Here is a 25,774-nt window from a genome sequence, read left to right as displayed (position 1 = left end):
GAAGAATCATTGCAAATTTAAAAGAGAGGAAAAAAAAAAGGCTCTTGAACTCGATGCAACGTTTGAGCCTGCTAAGGGGGGGGGGTGGGGGTGGGGGGAGAGAGGTGGGAAGACATTTCAAGGTTGCTTTTTGTAAATCGGGAGCCGAATGCGGGCTGGGCGATCGCAAACGGGGCTCCGGGCGGGATCTTCTCTGGCAGTCGGGCTTCTGCCTTGGCAGCGAGCCAGGCTGGCAGGAGGCTGGTGAGCTCAGGTTTCCCGCTGAGCTCCCGCCGGAGAAGTCAGCGCTTGATTGAAGCTCCACTTGGTTCTCGGCTCCCGAGGGACGCCAGCCCTGAAACACTAGAGCGCTCCCTCCCCCCCTCTCCCCTCCCCCTCCTTTCTCTCTGAAAGGCTTTGTGCTGGAGGCACGGATCGCTGGGCTCTCTCAAGACATTGTTCTGTTAGCGAGCCCGCAGAATTTTTAGCTTCAGACACCGAAATGCAAATCGTGGGGGGGGGGGGGGGGGGGAAGGGAATTCCAGTCAAGGGCTGGGCACTGCCAGCTGCGATCGGCTTGGCATGAGACATTTGGCAGCCCCCCCTTGGCTTTAAGCGATGCGTATGCCCTGTACCAATTACATCGGGGATTTCGGCGAGTGGTGCCACCCTGCCAAAACTTTCAAAGGCTTTACAGTCTAATAAGTGTGGCGTGGACGTAAATAAAGCTTTCGTGCAAGGACGGGGGCTCTTAATGACACGGGGGGGGGGTAGAGAAGGAAATCTTCCAAGCGTGACAGTGAAAAGACACACGAGGGGGGGTGCAGAAAAATTCTCAGCCCGAGCAATCCGCTTCCTAAATTCTGAGCCTTATTTTGCCCCTGTAGCTGGAACCGAGCGTTATGTCGTTAAGCGCCAATTTGCAGAAACGAAATTCTCGGGGGTTCTTGGCTGGGTAAAGGGGGAAGGGAGTGGGCACACGAAGTCAAATAAAACTTTGATGACACGTATGTTGGCATTTATTAACCACCTGTGCGAAATCCAACCTCGGGTTACTTTACGGATTCACCAACGCGGCATTTCTTCATAAAGCGGGGCCTTAAAAATCTTTGCACTTTGGGCAACAATTATTGGAACAATGAGGTCTTTATTTAACTGGAACCCTACTGTTCTTTTGTAAAAGAACTGGTTCCCTTACACCACTGTGTAAAAGATTTGGGCTTTTTTTTTTTTTTTTAAATAACTTTGGAATTGAAAGAGAGAGAGCCACTGGTCAGCTGGAGAAAGAGGCAGGCTTGTGTCTTGCTGACCTCTGCCCGAGGGTCTCAGGCCTCAAGCCCCTCTCGCGGGGTCACTGTGCAGACAGCAGAAAGTTTATATCCTAAACTAATGCCTTTCAAATGAGCCTTCTACGGTTGTTTAATTAAAACCGGTTTAAAGCCTGATTAGGCGTGTAATCTTGGCTGATAATGACGCTTATGGAAAGGTTTGACCTGAGTGGAGGGGGAGGGAGGGGGGGAAAGAATCAAGTGCCATTTTGTGGCCGTCGGGGACCAGCAGCAACAGAGCCCAGTGGCTCCCCTCTAGAAGCACCTTGCCAGATTTGGGCTCCCTGCCCCCATGAGCTGCTATCAGCTGACCACGCTGTTTACAGCCGAGAGCGAGCGAAGTGACAGCTGGGGAGGCAGCTCCAAGCGCTTGTTATGGAAGCAAAGCCAAAAAGAGAGCCCGGGCTAGGCCCAAGCTCCGGGGCCGGTGCTGCTGTTAGGAAGTGGCCCCTTGCTCGAGCTGACTCGCCGAAGGAAAATCGCTATTTATAGGCAGCCCTGAGCCTCCCGCGGGAGAGGCGGAACAGCTGAACTGTCTGCCTTTAATCTAGTCTCTGCAAAACCGTCTCGCATTTGTTTGGGCTGATCGGCAGCTCAGTCCGGAGGTTCAACGCGCATTTAGGAACAGGGGAGGGAGAGGGCCCTGTGCCCCCGACCCGGGAGAATTGGGGGGTGGGGGGAAATGGGCTCTTTGCAGGTTCCCGGAAGGGATCGCCGGCGCTCACGTCCAGCTTATCCTGCGCCAGCACTAAAAGCTGAGCCTAAAGTTGGATTTAAGAGGTCAAAGGCCGAATGCACTGTGGCTGACTCATAGACCCCCCCCCCGAAGCCCTTGGTGCTGGTTCTTGCTTTATCCGATTGGGATCGGTACTCGGAGGGGGGGGGCTGAAGTCGTGTAAATACTACTGAATCAGGTGAACAGGGCAGGGGTCTAATTTCTGCCATAGGTAGTGCCACATGTTAGAAGTCTGACCCCCCCACCCCCCTTATTATCCACCCGCAATGCACGGTCAGCGGTCTTAAGTCTTTTTGATTTACTAGACATTCAGATTTTTTTAAACATTTTATTGAAGGAAATAATTTAATATAATACAAATAGATTCACAATTATGATATTTTCATACATATTTCTATCACTCCTCCTCCTGCTTAGAAAATTTGAACGTCTACTTTTGGTGTCAGCTCAGTATTTGTTAGGGGGGGGGGGAGGATTTACAAAGCATTGAACCCCTTCCTCACTGGCAGTTTCATTGTACCTTTATTTATTTTTTTGAGAGCTTTTCTCCTTCCCCTTCCTACTGTTTTTGACCTTAAATATCTTTCTTTTTATTAATCAGATTGTATTTCTTTCCTTGTGTTTTATTATGTCTGTAAAGTTGGCTTTGATTATGTTTTGTAGATTTAGTCTTTTGGTTAGTTATGTTTGTTTCCCCTAATTTTATTGATTTGTTCATCGCTCAGGATTTGGAATAGGCGATTAATCAAATTTTATAAGAAACTCGAACTTTGGAAATGACAATTGTATTGTGAATGTAAATTCTCCCCATTGTCTGTTCTTATAAATCTTAGCCCGCCAAATAGAATGTACACAAAATCGGGCTTAAGTTAATCTCTACATGTGGCCCATCTGGGCTGCTACACCCATGAACGACGGTGAAAGCCGCTTAGAATAGCCGTCTAGCTGCCCCGATGTGCGCCAGTAAGCGAGTTAAGGCGTCCAGTTCTGTAATGGGAGCCAGGCTATTATTATGATTGTTTTCGGCCTAGATTCGGCCTTCCGACGCTTAATTACACCATTTCGGGAACAATGGCCGCCAGGACGCTTCATTGAGCTGACGGCAGCGTAGCTCCCCCCCCCCCCCCGTTTTAAGGCCCTGACCTCAGCGCTATTGGGGGGCTGAGCCGTCAAGGCTTTGCTCGTTCCGCTCCGTGCCTCTCGGGCACGTCAACTGCTTGGCGTTTTCGTTTCGTTTCTCTCGGAACTTTCCGTTTCGGGCCCGGGAGCTTTGTCTTTTCTGCCCCCCCCCCCCGGAGGAATGTTGCTTGCGAAAGCGCTTTGTGCCTCGGAGCAGAGGCGGGAGCCCTGGCAGACGCGCTCGTGCCCTCGTCCCAGATCTGGGGAAAGGGCGAGAGCTTTGCGTGCTTTTAGCTGGAGGGGGAGGGGGACGTGTTCTCCGATTTAGCAAAAAAAAAAAAAAAAATATGCAAATGAGGAGCCAGCTGATTTCTCTGGATTAGTCACTTGTTATCGTGCGCGCCTGCCAACTCGCACACATCTGCTCGGAGCCTTCACCTCGCTGCCGTCGGGCCTCGGCGCTCAGATGCAGATCAGGGAATTGGAAAAAAAAAAACCACAACACAAAACCACCTCCTTCCCCCTCCCCCACCACGCAGGGGGGCCAATGGCTCGGATCTAAAAGGGACGGGGGTGGGGGGGGGGAGGACTTTGGGACAGCACGCCAAGTCCTCCCCCCGCTCCCGGGGGTTTCCCGGCCCGCCCTAGATCGGTCAGCCTGCGCCCCTTCCCCCCCCCCCCCCCAACTGCCTTTGCTTTCCGTCCTGGCGTTTCGTTTCGGGGGCTGACGACCTCTCTCGTTTAGAATTGGGATCGTTCATTATTCAGCCCCCGCAGGACGCGGCTTTTATTTAATTACAGTCTGGCCAGAATCTAAAACCCAGCGTGACCTTAAGCTTTTCATATCACAGCGTCCTGGGGGGGGGGGGAGAGCCAATCTGGACCTTGCCAGGTAACAGACAGTCATTTGGGGGGGGGGGGGGTCAAAGCGTGGAGAGACGAGAGGCCCCCGGAGAAGCGATTGAACGGAGAGCGGACCAAGTTTAATACGAAGCAGCCGCCTGAGCCGGCCATTTGCTATATAATGAGGAGTCCCCCCCCGGAGGAAGAGCTTTCATTCAGCCTCTTTCGGGGGGGGGGGGGGCAGACACTTGATCAATCAGGCTTTCGGAGCTGAGGGAAACACAGGCAGCGTCAGCCGCAATTAAGCTGCCAAAACTTCCTCCCGTTCGTAGAAAAGAAGCGGGAACGGGGGGGGGGGGAGGGAAAGCCGCGCGGCCGCCTCGAGCCCGCACAAAGGACGGGCCCGGCGCGAGACTGCACCGCACGCGGCCCGTCCCCGGCTCCCTCGCGCGCCCTGCTTCTCCTCTGCTCTGTAAAATGGCGCGGGCAGGCTGAAGGCGAGAAATATAAATACTGCGAGGGGGGGGGGGGGGGCGCGACATTAGCAGAGAGAAAGGAGCGTTTCTTTTCGCACGAGCTTCCGGCTCTACCCGCTGCAAACTGTGAACAGACGACGCTGGGTTTTTTTTTTTCCTTTTTAATCTTCCTCAGGGGCTGCGCGCGAGGCGGATCTTTTATTTATTTTTCCCGGCGAAACAGATTTGCCGCAAAGTAGTGGAAAACCCCGGAGTTGGCCGCAGCGAGCCGGGCCACTTTGCGCGCGGGTTGCGGCTCTTCCTAGCGCTCGCGATGGGCAAATGGTGCGAAAAGCAGGCGCTTCTCGGTTAATGGCTTCCCCCCCCCCCCAAGTCTCCAACTTGTTAACGAGGTGACTAACGCCCCCCCCCCCCACCGTGACAATCTTTGTGGGGCTGCCAGGATTCCCCTCCGGCAAATGGGCAGATCCAGGGTTAGAACAAAGTGTGAAACGGATTAATGGCAGCCAAATGAAAGCTTTGGTCGTTCGAGGTTATTTTCAGGGGTCTCCAAACTTTTTACTACAGTGAAACCACGAAAATATTATTTCACACATGGAGGAACTCTCCGTTTCTAGCCAAACTGGCTCGTTCGAACAATGGCAGGTGCCCGACTAAGAACCGCTGCTGTTTATTGACTATTTGCCCCCGCCGAGGCCTCTCTCGGGCTCTTCTGTTGCAGACGTCATTTCGCGCGCGCGTTTCCCATCGGGAAGGGCCGAGAGCCAGAGGAACGTGCCCGGCCCACGGGCCCACCCCAAGACGGAGCTCGCGCAGATGCTGAAAATAGAAGCACGTGTTTAGGACTTTTTCCAGCCTCAGGTGTCTTGGTGGAGGTGACTGCCAGCGCCTTGCCCCTGGCAGGGCTCAGTGGGGGCTGTTTATTTCATTAATTTATGGACCACTTCTGGCCTAATGGTTTTACATTCAGGTACTCAAGCGTTTTTTCCTTCTCTGTCCCGAGGGGCTCTCACAGCTATCTAATGTACCTGGGGCGCAGCATGGGATTTGAACCCACATCCTCAGGGTGCGGAGGCTGTAGCTCTAACCACTGTGCTCACCGGGGTGGGAGGTAAAAGGATCCTCCCTGCGGACCCCATGCCCGGCCAATTTCTTTCTTTTTTTAAGCTGGTGCGCTTTAGATCCGCGCAGTCCCCGCGTAGAACGGGGCGCGGAAAAGCCGGGCACAACCAAAGGGAACCACAAAAAAATAAAAGAATCCAGCAAAAATAGAAGTTAGTTTAATTTTATTTGAAGTTGGGGATGTTTGTAAGTTTCCAAGAGGTACAAGTTTCTTTTTGAAAATTTGGGATCCATTTATTCAAAATCTTTCTTCTAGAGCACGAAGTATGATTATTAATATTTTACACTTTGCAATACCTGATAATATGGGTCATCTTCCATTGGGGGGGGGGAGAAGAATAGGGGGTATAGGGGTAGGATGAAATAGGTCATATAGAAATGTATATTGAAGGAATGATACATTTCATATTTTATTATAATTTCATTAATTCCTTCAATACAGTGTGAATGGGGGAAGGGTTGATATTTTGGAGGAATGATAAAATATGTATGAAAATATCATAATTGTGAATCTATTTGACATGAAATCTATTTGTATTATATTATTCCCTTTAATAAAATGTTATATAAATTAGAAGTTAGAAGGCCGAGCCCAGAGGACTAAAAGCGGCCGTGCCTTGGGGGGGGGGGGTCCCCTTTTTTTGGGGGGGGGGTTAAACTCCCGTGGACCTCGCCATTTCGCTCCGGATCCTGCTGGGGGGTGGGGGCGTGGGGATCCCTGCTCCGGTGGGTCTGGGGTCGGGGGAGAAGACATCTCGCACTTGCGCGTAGTCGGATCGCGCGACTGTTTCGTTTCGTTTCCGCGATCCGAATGCGAGCGAGAGCCGGCGGCCGCGGCTTCTCTGTTCATTGACGTTTTCGGGAGGTTGAAGGTTAACTGAAGGGTCGCGGCTCGGGGGGGGGGGTTTTGAAAGGTCAAACCGAGCCCGCCCGCGCTTCCCTTTCCTGCCTGATCCTGGGGGTGGGGGAGGGGCTGTCACGCGAGCCACGCGCGGCTCGGGTTGGCAGCTGGCGCGAGAGCTCGAGGCCCGTCCGCAACAGCGCTGCTCCCCCCCCCCCGCCCTCTCTGCGACCTACTTCCCCAGACTTTCCAAACACCTCACCCCCCCCCCCCCCCGGTAAAGAGCGCTTCACCACGTGCTGCCTCGCGACTCTTCTTAAAGCGTTCTAGGGGAGGGGTGCAAAGCTTGCTCGCAGTCTGTTCCTCTCGGGGAAGGTTTGGAGCTCCCTCTTTAAAGCCTGCCCTAGGCCCGATTAGGTCTTGCGCGCCCTGGTGAACAGCTGATCGGCCTCTGCTGCCACCTCCTCCCCGATCCTAGAGCTCAAACATGAATCAGGGTCGGTGCAAGGGTGTTATGTCTAGCTCCCCCCCCCCCCCTCTGAGATTTTGAAAACTGTTATTAGTCATGATCATCCCATCAGCACCCCTCCCACAACAAACCTTTAAAAAGGCCTAATTGCACATCAGCCGCTTCACAAATACGAAGAGGTGTGTTTGCACGACTGTTAGAACCTACTCGGAAGCTGCTTCCCTAGGCACTTGCCTGATAAAGGTCAGGCGGGCCGGGGGGGGAGGGGTGCAGCCTCCATCACCAGCCAGCGCACGTAAACATCGGTGCTGCCAATCAGGTTCCCATTAAGTGCAGCCTGCCAGGTGAAGTGCCAGTTGCTGGGTTAAAATCCCGGTGTCGAGGAGAGGAAAGGGGGGGGGGAAGCTTCAAAGGAATTGCTAGTGACAGGAAAGGGGGCCCGAATGCCTCGCTCGCTCTTTGTTAGAGGGAAGCTGGAGAGCAGCGGAGCCTAAAGAGTTAAAAGTCTGCCATTCTGGCTCCCATTGGCGCCGCTGTTTCTTCAACAGATCTCCACTTCTAAACAGTTCACAAAAAGTTCAGCATGCCGGGCTGCAGATTACCTAAAATATCTGCACGAAATATTTGTGGAGAGACGCCTCCTCCCTCCCCCCAAGAGATGCCTCCCCCAAGAGACACCTCCCCTGTCCCCAAGAGACGCCTCCTCACTCCCCTCAAGAGATGCCTCCACCAAGAGACACCTCCCCTCCCCCCCAAGAGACACCTCCCCTCCCCCCAAGAGACACCTTCCCTTCCCCCAAGAGACACCTCCCCTCCCCCAAAGAGACACCTTCCCTCCCCCAAAGAGACACCTTCCCTCCCCCAAAGAGACACATCCCCTCCCCCAAAGAGACACCTTCCCTCCCCCCAAGAGACACCTTCCCTCCCCCCAAGAGACACCTTCCCTCCACCCCAAGAGACACCTTCCCTCCCCCCCAGAGACGCCTCCCCTTCTCCCAAGAGATGCCTCCCCCAAGAGACCTCCTCCCTCCCCCCAAGAGATGCCTCCCCCAAGACACCTTCCCTTCCCCCAAGAGACGCCTCCCCTCCCTCCCCCGAAGAGACACCTCCTCCCTCCCCCCAAGAGACACCTCCCCCAAGAGACACCTTCCCTCCCCCTCCAAGAGATGCCTCCCCTTCTCCCAAGAGACACCTCCCCCCAAGAGACACCTCCTTCCTCCCCCCAAGAGATGCCTCCCCCAAGACACCTCCCCTCCCCCAGAGAGACACCTTCCCACGCCCCCAAGAGATGTCTCCCCTCCACCCCCAAGAGACCCCTCCCTTCCCAAGGCACACCTGCCTTCCCCAAGCGCCTCCCCTCCAAGAGACACCTTTCTTCCCCCCAAGAGACACCTCCCCTCCCAAGAGACGCCTCCCCTCCCCCCAAGAGACACCTCCCCCAAGAGACACTTACCTCCCCCCAGAGACGCCTCCCCTCCCCAACAGACACCTCCCTTTCCCCAAGAGACGCCTCCCTTCCCCCCCAAGAGACGCCGTGCCTCCCCCAAGACCCCTCCGCTTCCCCAAAGAGACACCTTCCCTTCCCCAAGAGACGTGTCCCTTCCTCCCAAGAGACCCCTCCCTTCTCAAGGCACACCTCCCTTCCCCCCCAAGAGACACTTCTGCTCCCAAGAGACACCTCCCCCAAGACGCGCCTCCCCTCCCCCAAGAGACACCTTTTTTCCCCCCAAGAGACGCCTCCCTTCCCCCCTCCCCCAAGAGGCACCTCCGCTGCTCTGCCAGGGAGATGGCGGCGATCGGCTTGCTGCCCAGCGCTGCACTCTCCCTGGCCCCGGACGAGAGCCCGAAGCGCAAATGTAGGTCAGGAGATTGGGGGGGGGGGGGGGCAACTCCGCTTCCTGGCTGGCTTTTGGCAACTTTCAGTCGCCCCCGATCGCAGGGCTCTAGCCCGGGCTTGTTCGCGGGAGCTATTTATAGACTCTGGGCGTTGACGACTTTGATTGTTGCGATCGTGCATTTAATTTTGACCCTCGTTCCGTGACGCAGACGCTGCGATTGAGCCACTTTTGTAGGCGTAAAAGGCCGGATGTACTAAAGGGGGTTTCCTAGTTTGTGTCTGCAGCTGGGACCCTCTCAAGGGAAAGCTTGACAGACGTCTTTGTGCTGGTAAAAGCCTGTTCTTTATGCCTTTCCTCGGTGGGGTTTTAATTAATCACGGTCATATCACACCCACTGTTGCTACTGGGCGGTAAAACGAGGATCTTGCTCCATACATTCGGCGAGATGAAAACGTCTGTAACGCGCGGCCTTGGGCCAAAAACCTCATCGCACAAATCGGGAGCTGCATTTGCTCGCCTGCCAGAAGGTCTGAGGCCTCCCCACCCCTGTTATACAGCTCGGACTATTAACACCCAAGGACTGGATGCCTGCCAAGAGGCCACCCTGAGAAAAGTGACAGCGCCTCCCTCTAGATTCCCAACACCCCCCCCCCCCGCCAAAAAAAAAAAAATAAAAAGTAAAAAACCAGGGTAGTAAAATTTATCTTGTAGCATTTCAAGTTTGTTTTTTTAATTTTAAATCTTTATTAATTTTCAAACTTTGACAGTGCCATACAATTAATTTAAACATAAACACACTTCAAAGAAGTCACTTTAAATACACAATTAATACAAAAAACAATCATTCCTCCCCCTCCCCATAACTAATAGATGAAGACATATGCAATTACAATATTATAATTAAGTAATTTTAGTAATCAGAATACATTTCCCTCCCCACCCTCAGGTTCTGGGCAGTCCAGGATCTGTCTGGCCAGAAAGGCTACATTTCAGTCCGAGAAAACATTTCTGCTAGCGGGAGGCCTGTGTATTTCTGTTAATTAACCTCACCAAGGCTCCGTGGTCAAATATTTATCATCCCTGGGAGTTTAAAGCAACATTACATCAGGCTTTGGAGCTAGTGGAGAGAGGGCGATCTCATTTCCAGGGCCAAGAAAAAAAGATGCGAGAGGTGCCTCGGCCTCCCCCACCCCCCTCTTGGCTTATTAACCCAGCATTTAACCGCGGGATGCCAGTTGAGGCTCCAGCTCAAGAAAGGAAGCCACCCTCGCCGAGCAAATTAAAAGCTTGCGCTGGAATAATTGCGGCACAGCGCTAATCCCTGCCGCAAAGCGCGGCGTGTCCCGACAGTCTACTCGTGCAACAAACTAGAATTTAATGTGCGAGGAAAGGAAATCTCAAAAAAATAAGGTGGGGGGGATGGTGTGTCTCCCCCCCCTTCCCGGAGCTGAACTTTTTATCCCAGTTATTTTTCACCTGCTTCTCCTGCTAAAACCGGAGCCCTGGCTAATGAGGGTTTTTTTTTGTGTTTTTTTTTAGCTCCCACCCTGGTGAGCTGCCGGCATTGAATTACTGAAACGCTGGCAGCTCCCGTGTCCCAGAGACCAGGGTTTGTTGCAAAATCCCACAAAAAAGGGGTGGGGGTGGCCGGGGAGGGTCACTCCTTGGCATCCATGCGAAAAGATGTTTACTGGCAGCTGGGTGCAGCGGAAGACAGGCAAGGGCCCTGGGCATTGGAAGCGCTGGGCTGGCAAGTCCTTGTTTCTTACTCAAAATAATTTTTCTGCAAAGGTACAAATATCAGTCGGGATGGTGGTTTCTTTTTTTAATTTTTTACGCTAACATTTCTATAGGGCTACCAGGTATACACAGCACTTCACAGATCCCTGTAATACGCACGTCCTGCACGAATATTGTTTTTACACATACAGATGAGATGCATTGGGAGAATAAGTGGGATTAATGATGACTCTTCTCACTGGGGGATGGGGAGGTTTAGATCTGCCACCCAGCCCCTGTGCTCTTCTCTGTATGTTTTCAATCCTCTTCAACTTCTGTATTTTTTTTTTTTTTTTATTCAACAGCACAAACCTTTTGAAGAGAGCAAGCTGTGATCTCGGCCGGACGTCATGCTTTCTGCAAGTCCGCTCTATGGCAATGTGCACAGCTGGGTGAGCGCTGGCAGGGTCCGTGTCTGTGGCATCGCTGAGGACAGGTACTGCTATCCGATTGGGGGTGGATGGGGTGGGGGTGGGGGGTTGCCTCCATCGCCGTGCTGCTCATTTCTTCTCGAAGGCCTGTGATGCCTTTACCCGCACATCAATTCACATCCCCCTTGGAAGTTTCCCAGTTCCTCAAAAATAACCCCCCCCCCACCGCTGGTCTTCACACTGCAAAATAGTGAACGACTAATTCCGTGGCTGTACCGCTTTCGGTGTGGGATCTGTACCCAGCTGGCGCATGCCAGCTCCGAGACGCAGCTCTTTTTGCTTTTCTGCTTGGGAGAAAGGCGCATCTCTCCCCCCCCACCTCCACCCTCCCTGCAGATATCAGGAAGGCAGAGATTTAATTACGATGGCCTCTATTAAGCAATTTCTGAGCACTCAGGTAAAAGCTGTTAAATACTGGCTGATTGCAGTTGACTCTTCTGGGGAATGGTGAAACTTCCCTTGCTTATGTCAGCCATTTTATCCCTGGCATTTAGGATACGGGAACCAGTGCATATTCTTGGCTGAGGCTAATAGGCCCAGAACAAACAGTAGTTGCCGGCCCAGGTGTGCTGCGCTCTCCGAACAATAGAACAGATCAGAGCAGAGGAAAGCGCTGACATGCGCCCAGAACTAGTATTTTAGGTTGTCCTATGAAAGGGATCGCAACCTGAGCAGTGGCTCCCAAATCAGGCCCCAGCCAGACCGGTTTTCAGGATGCCCCACAATGAATATTGATGAGAGCGATTTGCATGCATTGGAGGCAGTGCGTGCAAATCTCTCGCATGCATATTCGTTTTGGATATCCTGGATCGGGCTTGGGGACCACTGTACTAAGATGTTTAACCTATATTGGAGGGAATTCTCTAAAGAGGGGGAAACATTTAAGGCCCCAAGAATTGGTGTAAATGATCAGAATACCGGCCTATGCGCATGCGTGTGTGCGCACAGATGTGTAAATGGCGCTATTCTGACTATGACTATTCTCTGTGGCCTAGTGAGGGTAGGAGACGTGCCCCCCCCTGCACCCTCCTCTTCTCCCCCCTCCCGCTCTTTCCCTGCCCCCCACGCCACACTCCGTCCCCTCCCATACCTCATTAAATCCTCACCAGCGCTAGCAGCTTGCGCCGGCATTGGCTTTCCCTCTGATGTCACTTTTTGACCTCGCGACTCAGAAGTGATGTCAGAGGGGGGAGCCAGGTCGGTGTGAGCAGCAGGCCTGGGAAGTTGCGCATGCGGGCGAAGTTTTAAAGAGGGAGGGGGAAGGGAAGACGCAAGCATGGCATGGGAGGGGGGGGCGAAGAGGTGCTGGCCCCCTCCCTTACTACGCTGCTGTTTATTCTAAAAGATAGCAACTGCCATATTTGCCCCCCCCAATTCCCTAAGCATGCAACTTTGGGCGTTTATTGCAGATACCCACATAAAGCAATTAGCTAAATTGGTGATAGCAATCAATAATTGACCTTATGTGCTAAGGTTACACATGTATCTGCTCTGCGCCCCAACTCTATAACCTGTGTGTCTAATTCATTTCGTGGGCAATGCCAAAAAGGGCATGGCCAAGTGAGGGCCCCATGCGTTCCCAGGATTCAAGCGCGAAGTTATAAAATGCTTCATTTCTGCGCCTGTCTCATGGCACTTAAGCGCAAACATTTATATCAGCCAGGGCCGGCTTAACCTAAGGACCTGATTCAGGGCCCTGTGTAGGTTAGACCAGCGGTTCTTTCCCCTCCCCTCCTGCCGCAGATCCAGAACCTCTTTCCCTCCTCTGGCCTCGTCCAGCGTCTCTTCTTCGGCTTCCCTCAGCAACGCCCCCCCCTCCTCCCTACCAACAAACCTGTTCTTCACTTGCAGCAGCAGTGATAAAGCGCTGTTCGAGCTACACTCCCTCTAAAGCTGAACATGTAAGCAATTGCTCGTACGTTTTGGGAGTGTAGCTCACAGATTTTATACGATCGCTCTCGAAAATCCTTGCAAAATCTGGAAAATTATTGGTTTTTCGAACTTGATTCTGACGTGAAATTTTTTTTTTTTTTTTTTTTAAACTCGTCACTCACGTGGGAAAAAATTTTCACGTGCCCAGCCAATTCTTAGAGCAGTGTCCCTGGCACACTAAACAGAGCAAACGTTTCTGGTGGCACACCAAACTGAGCAAATATTTTTCACAGCACATTAGAATTGAAATTATAAAATTGCAAAATCAACAAAAAATTTATAATTTGAGAGTTATTTATTTAAAGTTCCTTAAGGTATGGGACACACCAAAGGTCCATCAAGCCCAGTATCCTGTTTCCAACTGTGGCCAACCCAGGTCCCAAGTACCTAGCTAGATACCAAGTAGTAAAACAGATTTAATGCTGCATATCCTAGGAATAAGCAGTGGCTTTCCCTAAGCCATCTCAATTATGGCCTATGGACTTCTTTTTTTAGGACATGAGCCAAACCTTTTTTTTTTTTTTTTTTAAACCCTGCTAAGCTAACTGATTTCATTCTCTGGCTCTGTGTGTCTAAGTGCTTTGAAAATGAGCCCCTAAGTCATTTCTGTGCCTAACTTTAGGCGTGACCATTTACACCTAACAAAGGTTGATGTCAGGGCTGGCAAAAAAAGGCTCCACACCTTTACCTGCATGCCCCTTCTCTTGCAGTCCAGCATCTCTCTCTCCTCCGCTGTCTGACATATCCCTCTCTCCCTGCCCCCCCTACCCCAGTCTGACATGTCCACCTCTCTTCAATACTAGCCCGTCTCTCAACCTCAGACATGCTCTCTCCCCTGATCCCTTACCCAAGGGCTGGCATCTCTCCTCCCCTCCCCCAGTACAGCTGCTCTTATGTGAGCCAAGTATAGGATAATCGAGCCATTGTGACATCACTGATGAGGTTGGCTCTTAGGCATTGGTGGAATGAGGCATTATGACATCACAATCTCAGCTCTGGAATGTTGCTACTCTTTGGGTTTCTGCCAGGTACTTGGGACCTGGGTTGGCCACTGTTGGATACAAGATAATGGGCTTGATGGAGCAATTCTTATGTTATTCTATAAAGACAGTTGCAGAACTGCCTTTTAAGAATGCGTTTTGCACTCATCATCGCGTGCCTAACCCTGAGTGCCCTATATAGATTTCCCCCCTAAAGTATATAATCTACACGTTTTGACGTGATTGTGCCATATCATTCATGTGTATGTGTGCTGCAATGCCAGTATTCTGTAAAGCAGTGGAGCTTTCCAGATGGGTTTGGAAGATTTCCACAGTGAATATGAATGAGATTGAATGGCGTGTACTGCTTCCATTGTATGCAAATACACCTCATGCATATTCACGGCGGGAATCTTGAAAATACGACTTTTAGGACCGTGGTTGCCCACCTCTGCTACAAAGGAAAAGAGGCTAGTGTTTCCCAAATCACCTCTGGAGTACCCCTTGCCAGTCAGGTTTTCAGGGAATATGCCTAAAACAGATTTGCATATAATGGAGGCGTGGTATGCAAATCAATCTTGTGTATATTCATTGTGGATATCCTGATTACCTGACTGGCAAGAGGGCGCTCCAGGACCGAACTGCTTTAGAGAATAGTCTCCAAATGGTTCCCGTTGGTAGAATTTGCCCCTTTTTGAGAATATGAGAGAAAGCTTAGTAAATCAGGTCTAAAGTTTCCACTTTTTATGCTGTATTTATAAATGTAGACCACTCCTCCCCTCGCCACGTGTCGTCTCTCCCGCTGACATCACCTCCGGTTGCCGGGTCAGAGGGAGAGCCGACGAGGTCATGAGGAGCACGTTAAAGTTCTTGTTGCTCGCGGCGGTGAGGCTGAAAGGGTGATCGTGGGAGGGGCACCACCAGCCCCGGGCGTCTCTCGACCTCGCTGCGCCACCGGTTATAGGACCTTTTTGCCTTAATTTACCCAGTTCACGATTGGCAAGGCCGTAAATTTTGCTGCAGAGAATTATTCTGCTATAAGCAGACACGCTTGAGTTTTATGCTACCAACCTGTGAAAGTTTGCTCTGAGTAGAGAAAAGCAAACATTAAAAAAAACAAAACCACAATAACTTCCATTTTACTGCACAGGAAATATTATACAATATGCCAAATGTTTTGTTTTCTAGGAAAATTCCCATTAATGATGGGGAAGCTCAGAAAAATAGACTGGAAGTGAGGGAGGAAGCTAATCGCGGTCACGGCTTGGTAAGTTTTTCACCGAGTTTAAAAAAAAAAAAAAAAATCGATCTCCTTGCAAAGTTCACGCTGTTCTCTTTGCGTCGGACGCCTGGCGCTGCAGGAATTAACATGAACTAAGTCCCCCACTTGCATTTGGCAAAGCCAGTGATCAAAATGAAAACTACTGATGAAACCGGTGACGGGACAAAAGCGCGCGAGACTTCGGCGCGCTGACGTTGCAAAGCAGACAATTCGGCGCAAGACACCAGCGCCGCCGCCTTAAAAGTGATTTTTAAAGAGCTCCGACGGTGGGGCGGTGTGGGGGTAAACCCCCCTCGCGCTGCCGTTGGGGAGGGGGTGCAATCCCCCACATTATAGAGAAAACTTAACTTTTTTCTAAAAAATCGGGAAAAAGTTAAGTTTACTCTATAATGGAGGGTTCCAACCCTCCCCCAACGGCAGCGTGAAGAGTATGATGTAAACTGGAGCGGGGTGGGGAACCCCACCCACACCCCACGTCGGAGCTCTTTAAAAGTCACTTTTTAGGCGTCGTGCTGGGGGTCTTGCGCCAAATTGCGCTCCAATGTCGGCGCTGAAGTCTCGTGCGTGAATGACTATGAACCGATGAAACCAGAGCCTGCCTCTGTTTGGAGAACGCTGGGTAAGGCTCTGTCTGTGTGCCTTTAGTGCCACTTGGTGTCAGGTCAAAGGCGTGCCCAGACAATTGAGCGCAGCGCGGAGGTGCGCGCCGCAGAAAATTACTGTTTTTACGGCTCCAATGGGGGGGCGTGGCCCCCCACTTTACTTAATAGAGATCGCGCTGCATTGTGGGGGCGTTGTGGGGGGTGTGGGGGGTTGTAACCCCCCACATTTTACTGAAAACTTCACTTTTTCCCTGTTTTTAGGAGAAAAGTTAAGTTTACAGTAAAATATGGAGGGTTACAACCCCCCAAACCCCCCACAACGCCGGCGCGATCTCTATTAAGTAAACTGGGGGGGCTCCCCAACAAAACCCCCCCCGTCGGAGCCCCTAAAAACTAATTTTCTTCGGCGTGCGCCTCCGTCTTGCGCTCAGTTGTCGGCGCGCGCCTTTGTCTTTCGCAGGGTTGTCTATGAACCGTGCCGCTTTTTTTCTAATGCGCCTTCATGTTTGCCTCAGTTATTTAGAATACTTTCTTGCAGCACTTAATCTATATCTACATTCAGTGCAAGTGAAATGTTAACCTGATTTCTGTTTTGAGCTCTCTGCTTCAGCCCATGCACCTACTTTGCATGCGATTAGCCCATGCAGTATTCTTAGGGCCAGCTGAAGAGATTAAGGCGCCCTGCTGCCCCTCAACCGGTTCCCTTCTCCCTCTGAGGCTACTGCCCAGTACTGGCAGGATGTCGTTTTATAGGCCAGCATCAGTATCTAGAGGAGGGAGGTGATACTGCCTCCCCCCCATCAAAGCAGCTGGCTTACGAAGTAGGCGGCAGCCTCAGAAGAGGGAGGATGGAGGTGTTCAAGCGTCAAGGAAGCTTAACATGGTCCGCTGATGTCACAGCCCTGAACGTTTGGTGTCCTGAGCCGGAGCCTCACCTGGTCCATAGGTTAAGCCAGTCCTGAGTGTTCCCGGCTGAAGCGCTGGGAGTGGGACCGCAGAAGACAAGCACAAATAGGGAGGGAAGAGTGGTAGACCTTGATCGATTTTTCAGAGGGTTGTGTTCGTGAGGAAGCTAGCTAAAACCAAAGGTAGACAAAGCGATGGGGCCGGATGGTGCTGGAGGAATTTAGGGAAGTTCTGGTGGCTCCATTGACTGACTTTTCAACGCGTCTCTAGAATCAGAAGTGGTACCGAAGGACTGGAGAAGAGCGGATGTCCACAAAAGTGGAAGTAAGGAAGAAGTAGGGAATTACAGGCTGGTAAGTCTTACTTCTGTGGTAAGCAAATTAATGGAAATGCTTTTAAAACAGAGAATGGTGAAGTTTCTAGAATCCTGTGGATTACAGGACTGGAGGCAACATGGATTCACTAGAGGTAGGTCTTGTCCGACAAATCTGATCAATTTCTTTGATTGGATAGAGGGTGTGCGCTAGATGTGGTGTATTTAGATTTTAGTAAAGCCTTTGACAGTGTTCCACACAGACGTCTGATAAATAAACCGAGTTGCCCTTGGGATGGGTCCTAAAGTGACGGGCTGGATCAAGAGCTGGTTGAGTGGAAGGCGACAGAGGGCAGTGGTTAATGGAGATCGCTCTGAGGAAAGGGAGGTTACCAGTGGTGTGCCTCAAGGTTCTGTTCTTGGGCCTGTTCTTTCTAACATTTTTATAAACAATATTGCTGAAGGGTTACCGGGTAAGATTTGCCTCTTTGTGGATGATACCAAAATCTCCAATAGAGTAGACACGCTGGATGGTGTAAATAACATGAAGGAAAACCTGGCGAAGCTTGAAGAAGGGTCTGAAGTTTGGCAGCTAAAATTTAATGCTGAGAAATGCAAAGTCATGCATTTGGGCTGCAAAAGCCTGAAGGAACGGTACAGTTTAGGGGGTGAAGAACTTATGTGCATGACGGAAGAGCGGGAACTTGGGTGTGATTGCATGTGATGATCTTAAGGTGGCCAAACAAGTTGAAAGAGACTAGGGTGCATAAGGAGAGATATGGCCAGTAGGAAAAAGGAGCCTCTGTTTAAGACTATGGTGAGACCTCATTTTAGAATATTGTGTACAATTCTGGAGGCCGCACCTTCAAAAAGATATAAAAAGGATGGAGTCGATCCAGAGGAAGGCTACGAAAATGGTGCATGGTCTTTGAGATCTTTAAGTCTGTCCCCATACGCTTTATGACAATTTGTATACTTTGGAGGAAATGTGGGAGAGGGGAGAAATGATAGATGTTTAATTACCTACATGGCATAAATGTGCACAAGTTGAATCTCATTTGAAAGGAAGCTCTGCAATGAGAGGGCATAGGATGAAGTTAGGAGGCTCTGCAGTAATCGTAAGGAATACTTTTTACAGAAAGGGTGGTAGATGCGTGAAAGTCTCCTGGAGGAAGTTGTGGAGACAGAGACTGTGTCTGAATTAAAGAAGGTGTGGGATAGGCACGTGGGATTTGTTAGGGAGAGAAGGAGATATTGGATGCTGCGGATGGGCCATTTGGCCTTTATCTGCCATCATGTTTCTATAACCATAAAGCTCTATGACCTCACAATGCAGGTGTAAAGAGCCTTAGCCAATAGGGAGAGGAGATGCAAATGTGAAGAGCCTTAGCCAATAGGGAGAGGCAGAGATAGTGGATGCTGCGGATGGGCCATTTGGCCTTTATCTGCCATCATGTTTCTATAACCATAAAGCTCTATGACCTCACAATGCAGGTGTAAAGAGCCTTAGCCAATAGGGAGAGGAGATGCAAATGTGAAGAGCCTTAGCCAATAGGGAGAGGCGGAGATAGTGGATGCTGCGGATGGGCCATTTGGCCTTTATCTGCCATCATGTTTCTATAACCATAAAGCTCTATGACCTCACAATGCAGGTGTAAAGAGCCTTAGCCAATAGGGAGAGGAGATGCAAATGTGAAGAGCCTTAGCCAATAGGGAGAGGCGGAGATAGTGGATGCTGCGGATGGGCCATTTGGCCTTTATCTGCCATCATGTTTCTATGAATGAATTTTCACCAGGAAGAAGACAACTCTTTAGATCATTTTCTTATGGTCTGTGTTGAGTGGACACTTTGTTGCTGTTAGCAGAGACTGCCAACTGGTCACCCGGGCATCTCTGGTCTCTTCCAGTCAACACTGGCTACTCAGGTATCTTCCGGTCACCACTGGTCACTTCCAATCACTTCTGTCTCCTGGTACCTTGGTCTCCACAGACCCCGCTGGTCATTGGTCAATTTGTCTCTCCCGGTACCCCCTGGATTCTCTGGTCATCAGTCAATTCAGGTTTGAGCATACTGGGATTAGGTGGGTGCCGGCATGCATCCCCTCAAGGGTCTCCCTTGCTTGTCTGTCTAGGCTCTTAGTCTTGTCTGCAAGCTCCTGTTTCTCTCGGGATGAGATGTGTTTCAACTTGACTCAATATGCATATGAGTTTGCTTTGCTTGGCCTGCTGGGAAGATCCTGTTACCAACATGTTTTAGCATAGGGCTACTCCATGCAGCTTTTTCTCAGCAGTGATTGGGATGATAGCAACTCTGTCGCGTCACAATTTGTAAAAGTAAAAATATTGGGCACAGTATTCAAAATGATTTAACCAGGCAGGGGAAGCTGCTGCCCAATTAAAACTCGCTAAGTGGGTCAGGAAAGGTTGTTTAGTGGCCCTTACCTGGGCAGTGCTTCTGAATATCTCCTCTTGACCATCGTGACATTGCCCGGGCAATGCTAGGTTAGTCTAGGGGGTGGGGTCTGGTTGGAACCAAGAGGTGTGCGGACAGGGGTAATATTCAATGCAGGTACCCACAGAGATAACTGGGGAAGTAGTAACTGCTTACCTGTGCAGGTGTGGACTCAATATTGGCTGTGCCCTTAACACGTCCAGGTTCTGCAGCTTATGTGGCGGCATTCGACATTCGAGTCTAAATTAGCCAGCGTGCAATCAGTGTTTATAAAAAATAATCATTGGTGTTGTCTGTTTCCCATGTCATTAACACTCTTCCTAGAAGCATTAATACTGTACAACTTCAGAGGTCACTGCTCTGTGTTATGAATGTTATAAGGTCATGCACTGCAATTCTGGTTGGCGCATCTCAAAAAAGATATAGCAGAATTAGAAAGGGTACAGAGAAGGATGACGAAAGGGATAAAGGGGATGGAACGACTTCCCTATGAGGAAAGGCCGAAGCGGCTAGGGCTCTTTAGCCTGGAGAAGAGAAGGCTCAGGGTTGATATGATAAGAGGTCTGTAAAATACTGAGTGGAATGGGAAGATGTGAACCGCTTGTTTATCCTTTCCAAAAATGCTAGGACTAGGGGGCATGCAATTACTGATTTAAAACAAAGCAGAGAAAATATTTCTTCACTCAACGTGCAATTAAACTCTGGAATTGCCAGAGAATGTGGTGAAAAAAAACCCCAACAGTTAACTTAGCAGGGTTTTAAAAAAGTTTGGATAATTCCCTAAAAGAAAAGTCCGTAAGCCATTATTAAGAAGGACTTGTAAAAATCTAGTGCTTATTCCTAGGATAAACAGCATAAAATCTACTTTACTTTTTGGGATCTTGCCCAGTTACTTATGCTGGGAACAGGTGACTGGGGTTGATGGATCTTCAGAGGGTGGAAATAAAGGGGTTTAAGGAGAATTAGCTGTTTAATTCATCAGGTAAAGCTTTGGTTGAAACATGCAGTTTTTAAAACACAATGGGGACATTTTTTTTTTTCTTGTGTTCACGCGTTCCTGTTGTAAGAAGGGGATACGTTCTTAAGGGGCCCTTTAACTCTTCTGCAATAAGCTCTAACGCATGCAATCAAAAAGGCGTCCTGCAAGTTATGCTCAGGTGTCTCATGGTAACTTTTGCGTGTGTGCGCATTACCCACGCACTGAAAAATAAAATGTATTTTTTAGCGTTGGGGGCTGATCGGGGGTGAGGGTGTTTTGCACCAATCAATTAGCACGTCTACCGTGCCACGCGCTAACTGATTAGTGTATGATAGGCATGTGAACCTTACCACCTACATAATGGGTGGCAGTACGGACTCGTGCACATTATAATGACCACGCACCATCGGGAAAAATAGTGTGTGGCCGTTAAGGGGAGAAAATAGAAAAATTGGCAGTTTTTACCCTGGGAATGAACCACTTAGGGACGCCCTTCAGCCACTTTTTACTGTGGTTTGGTAAAGGGACCCCATCAGGGCCGGATTTAGATGAAAAGAGGCCCTAGGCTATTTCACTTATGAGGCCCTTTCACCTCCCATTTTTAAGTTTGTAAATTACATGAGAGATAATAAAATACATCATTACTGTGATATATATCAATATGTTAAATGAAACATGTTGTTATTGGTACTAACCTTTATAAAAATGTGACACGGATAACAAATAAAAAAAAGTCGAGAACACTTATTTGGACATTTATTCTCAGCACCATATATAGTACTTGTAACAATAACTAATCAAACATAACACACAACATTGCCCCTTCCTATGTCCATAGTGCCCCCAGTACGTCCTTCCTCACCTCATCCCCCCTCCGATGCCCGCCTGCCTCCCATCCCCCTTCCATTGAACACCCCCCATGCCATCTTGCCTGCCTGCCTTCCATTAAACCCCCTCCGATGCCAGCCTGCCTGCCTCCCATCCCCCGTCCACTGAAACCCCCCACCCCCCCGATGCCAGTCTGGGCCGCACTGTCCTGACGGATCCACATTTTGCCTCTCTCCCTGCGGGGCTGAGCTTTGCCCAGCTGTTTCCGGACTGACATCTTTCCCTCCCCGATCCTCCTCCCAGGGCGAGAAAAAGAAAGGGAGAAGCCGAGTCGGCGCCCCGTTGCGGCCGGAGCCGGTTCCGATCCCGAAGCGTAGAATTTCTCCTTATTTTCGGTTCAGTGTTTTAGTGTTCACTGTTTTTAGAATGGTGTAATTTTAATTTTGCTAACAATTTGAATGTAGGCCCCTCTTGATCTTGAGGCCCTAGGCTGAAGCCTAGTTAGCCTATAGGAAAATCCGGCCCTGGACCTCATTGAGTTTTGGCCTGCCTGAACCACATACAGACCACGACTCCACCATGTCTCCCTGCATGATATGGATCTCCATACGTAAATAACGGCTTCTGGCATCGCCATTTTACACGCGTGTGACCCACGCTTATAAAACCACTGTTTACGCATGGAGATGCTTCTGAAACAGCCACCATGATTTCACAGGTCTTCTCTCCTCTTCCCTTATGGGATATGGCTTTGGTGGTGGTCTAATTAAAACCAAGTATACTGTTTGTTATACCAATCTTTTATTTTGTAGCAGTAACAGCTAAAAACAAAAACCCCTGTCTCCTTCTATGCAGGTGGATGCAGCGACGGCACATCAGATGGACAGCCTTGCAGCTCTGAGCATGGACAGCACCGGCCTTCTGCGAGAAGGGATCTCGGTTCCAAGCAACATCGTCTACTCCAGTCTGTGCAGCCTCAGCTCAGAAAAAGGACGAGAGGCCGCAAACCCCATGACCGGCCTGGGGTTTACTCCCGAGAGGAATCCAGATATACAGTTCAAACCCAATCCCGCGGAGCCGATGGACGGTTCCCCTATCACAGGAAAGGCGCTGAATGGCTTCAGCACCATCTATAAACCTCCCGCTGCAATACAGAAACCCTCTGTTCCTTCAGGCGACGCACTTGGCTTGGACAGAAGTTTAAGTGATAAGCAAAACTCACTTAACGTCAACGGTGCTACTTACCTGCGACTTCCCTGGATGCATCCCTTTATGGAGGGAGCAGCACCAGCCATATACCCTTTTATTGAGTCACCGACTAAGTACTCTATGAACATATATAAACCATTGCTACCTCAGCAGTCCTACACTTTGCCACAACACCTGGCTTATTCATCTGTGTGCACCAGTGGGGATGGTTTGCTGTATGTGCCCCCCCACTACGTTGCACCTCACATCGTCTCGCCGTTGGCCACGCCGATGAGGATATCGAGTGCTCCAGCACTTCCTTCTCTGGTTCACTGTGCAGACAAGAACTTGGCCTGGAAGATGGGCGTTGGCCACGGAAATCCGATAGACCCACACACCTACCCACATCTCCAGAACAGCAAACAGCCCCGAGGCTCCTGCGCCAAGCCACCGAGTAATATTTCGACGGACCCGGCTCTCCTGCTCCCCCATTCGCCCAGATCCTCTCTTCGGGATCATTTGTCCACTCCGATTGGAGACACCTACTCGGATTTTCACAAACACTTTCCCAGGATGTCGGCGTCGGGGTCGCCGCCGCCTCCTCCCCCTGTTACCCTCTCAGTGCCGTACATGAGCTTGAATAGTGACTTTCCTAACACAAGAATATCTGGTGGCAAATTTCCCAAATTACACGATGGAGGTGAAAATCCTCAACCCGTGTTGACGCACCTGCGAAAACCAGCTCAGGAGCGGAAAGACGACAGGTCGCCTCCTGTACTGGAAAAGCAGACACCGTCCAAAGACGTTCCAGACAAGCCTCTGGACTTATCCTCAAAAGTTACAGACGGAGAGACGCTGAAGTTGGACACTATGAGTAAACTGGTCCAGAGCAGGTCTGGAAGTGCTCTGGCTGCACCCGGAAGGGATGCACGGAAGGAAGTTGTATCACCGTTGGGGAACGGCTCTGTCATCTATAGACCTGAAATTATTAGCACGGTGTCCTCTTCCTGGGTTGTTCCCGGCCCTGCTATAAGCGAGGACAGCAAAATGGTGCCACTGAAGAATAAAGCCCTGCATCGGGTGGTACCACAGCAGAGGAGCTCCTCGTGCCCCAGGATGGGAAATACAGACGGAGCAGTCGGCAATAAGGTGGGGCCGGTTTCGAGCACTGGCCGCCCGGCCTCTGCTTCTCCTGCTCCTAACTCGAACCCGGAGAGCTTCAAGGTGAGCCAGAGCTCGGCAGAGAGCGGTACGTCCGTCATCCAGCCCACGGGCCCAGCCACGGCTACCAGGCACGGCAGCAAAGGGACTAAGGCCAGCCCTACAGATTCGGCTTTTAAAACCAGTGAGAACGGCCTCCTGCCTACCTCCCTCTTCCTGCCACATGCGGAGACCTTCCGATCGCCGACCCTGCACTATCCTCGGAGTTTCCTGCCCTACGCCATGCCCGAACCGCTGGCTTTCAGCCACCTGTCCTTGCATGGCAAAGGACCTGTGTATCCGCATCCGGCCTTGCTTCCCAATGGCAGTCTCTTTCCGGGCCCCCTGGCTCCAAAACCCGGCATTCCTTACGGGCTGCCGACCAGAGGGGATTATATGACATCGTACCACGATGCCTTGGGCATGGTCTATCCCATATTACCTACTGTAGCACTGGATGTTGGTAAAGATGAGAAGTCGGAGAGGAGATCCCGGTCGCAGGAGAGACTCCGTTACGAAGAGCCTGCAGCGAGGAACAGGCTGCTGGAGTCCAGCCCTAAACTCAATTTCGAGGGCATGACAACCGACAGAGCCCTGAAACCACACCAAAGCAAAAGTGTCGGCAAGAACGACCAATGGGAACTCGCAAAGCCCCACAGGGAAGAGGACTGCTGGCCCAAGGCTGAGCTTCCTGAAGCTCCTAGTGTCAGGGTGGACAGCTCGGCCCTCCAGGAGCCAGGCCCGGGCCATACTGCTCCAGCCCTGCCGTTCCCTAAAGCCCCGGAGGACAGCTTGCACTTCCGCCTCGGAAGCTCCGAGAGTGGTGATTTGCTGCCCAGGGACCGAGCTGAAGACCTAAACCTGCTGCATGGAAAGTTTCCAAAGAGCCGCTCGTCTAAGCTGGCCAAGCGCATCGCCAACTCTGCTGGCTTCGTGGGCGATCAGTTCAAGTGTGTCACGACGGAGCTGTATGCGGATTCCAGCCAGCTGAGCCGGGAGCAGCGGGCGCTGCAGGTGAGCGTGCCTGTGTGTAATCCGTGCCTATAAGTTTGGGGGAGGGAAGGGGAGAGGGGGTGTGAAGGAAGCAAAGCAAACGCTCCAAGAGAAACTTCGGAGCTGGTTTCATTAAAATATTTGTGTTAGTTTTGCAGTGATGCAAAACTTTGTCCCAGATGTATCGGCTAAAAATAAATAATTAAAATCTCCCTGTTTTCAACTGGCACTGTCTGGGCGCAAACCTTTAAAAGATGCAGCCCTTGGGGAAAATAATACTGCAAGTGGAAATTTGGGATTAAAATGGTACTTAAAAAAAAAAAAAAGTGGCCACAACATGGCATCTCACCCTTCTGTTAACCGTGTTCTGTAAACGCAGAACCGCCGGTGGGTGCCATAGCGAGCTGTGACGGAAAAGTGCAGTGACAGCAAACTGGATGGGATTTGTCTTCTGTTAAGTGATGTAGGATGCTGTAGATGTCATTACTGAAGTGTTTTATAAAAGGCAAGATGCATCAGAGGTGCTATGATAAATAATAAGACTTTCCTAGAAGCTGTTATATTATTTGTAGTCAAGTCAAACCAAATTGTATTGTACTGTTAAGAAAAAAAAAAAAAAAAGTGGTTTTTGCTGATAAAACTGGATGCAAATGATCTCAAATGATCCATTGAGTGCCCATTTTAATTACATAGATGGAAGGATTACAAGAGGACAGTATTTTAAATCTCTCTCCTGCTCACGGCGAGGTCAGTTCTTCACATTTTTATTACTAGCAACTTGTATAAAGCTTTTGAGTATAATTTAATTCCCAAGTCCGCCAAAGGAAGGCTCTGGGCCATAATCTTTCAAATTCCTTGTGCAGTTCTGTTTTTTTGTTTTTTTTTTTTTGTGTTGTTTTATTGTTTTTTTTTCCTTTTATTTCCAGAGCACATTGCATCGTTTGTGTGTGTTTAAGTAGGCAAGACCCGGTAGCGCTCTGCATTCAGATGCTTAAAAGTCTGTGTGTTTTGAATAGATTTTTTTTTTGCTACTTTACCGCTGTGACAAGTTAATAATCTTGCGACCCGTGCTGGGTTTGGAACAGAGTGCCTTTGGAAATGTTTTTTTTCTTTAGAGTAGGCAAGGAAGAAAGACCAAGAGGCTTTTCCCGCCAGGAG

The 25,774-nt window shown here is 50.3% G+C and overlaps 1 protein-coding gene across 9 annotated transcripts in view; it reads left to right on the top strand.

Moving 5' to 3' along the window:
- BCOR (BCL6 corepressor) overlaps positions 1 to 25,774 on the top strand; it is a 163,287-nt gene that overhangs the window by 39,843 nt on the left and 97,670 nt on the right. For 4 of the 9 annotated variants that reach the window (XM_033948108.1, XM_033948107.1, XM_033948112.1 and 1 more), the window contains exons 2-5: positions 10,836 to 10,966; positions 15,062 to 15,140; positions 22,091 to 24,637; positions 25,310 to 25,363. In XM_033948108.1, coding sequence (XP_033803999.1) covers positions 10,881 to 10,966; positions 15,062 to 15,140; positions 22,091 to 24,637; positions 25,310 to 25,363 — 2,766 coding nt within the window. In that variant the 5' untranslated portion in view covers positions 10,836 to 10,880. Of the gene's footprint in view, positions 1 to 4,689; positions 5,452 to 8,658; positions 8,770 to 8,825; positions 9,080 to 10,835; positions 10,967 to 15,061; positions 15,141 to 22,090; positions 24,638 to 25,309; positions 25,364 to 25,774 lie in introns of those variants that run through there. The other 5 variants (XM_033948109.1, XM_033948111.1, XM_033948110.1 and 2 more) reach the window with 5 other exon arrangements.

The sequence above is a fragment of the Geotrypetes seraphini genome, chromosome 6 (assembly GCF_902459505.1).
Source record: "Geotrypetes seraphini chromosome 6, aGeoSer1.1, whole genome shotgun sequence".
Taxonomy (NCBI): Eukaryota; Metazoa; Chordata; class Amphibia; order Gymnophiona; family Dermophiidae; genus Geotrypetes; species Geotrypetes seraphini.
The sequence above is the reverse complement of the archived record's forward strand: the minus strand, read 5'-3'. Positions and strand labels throughout refer to the sequence as shown.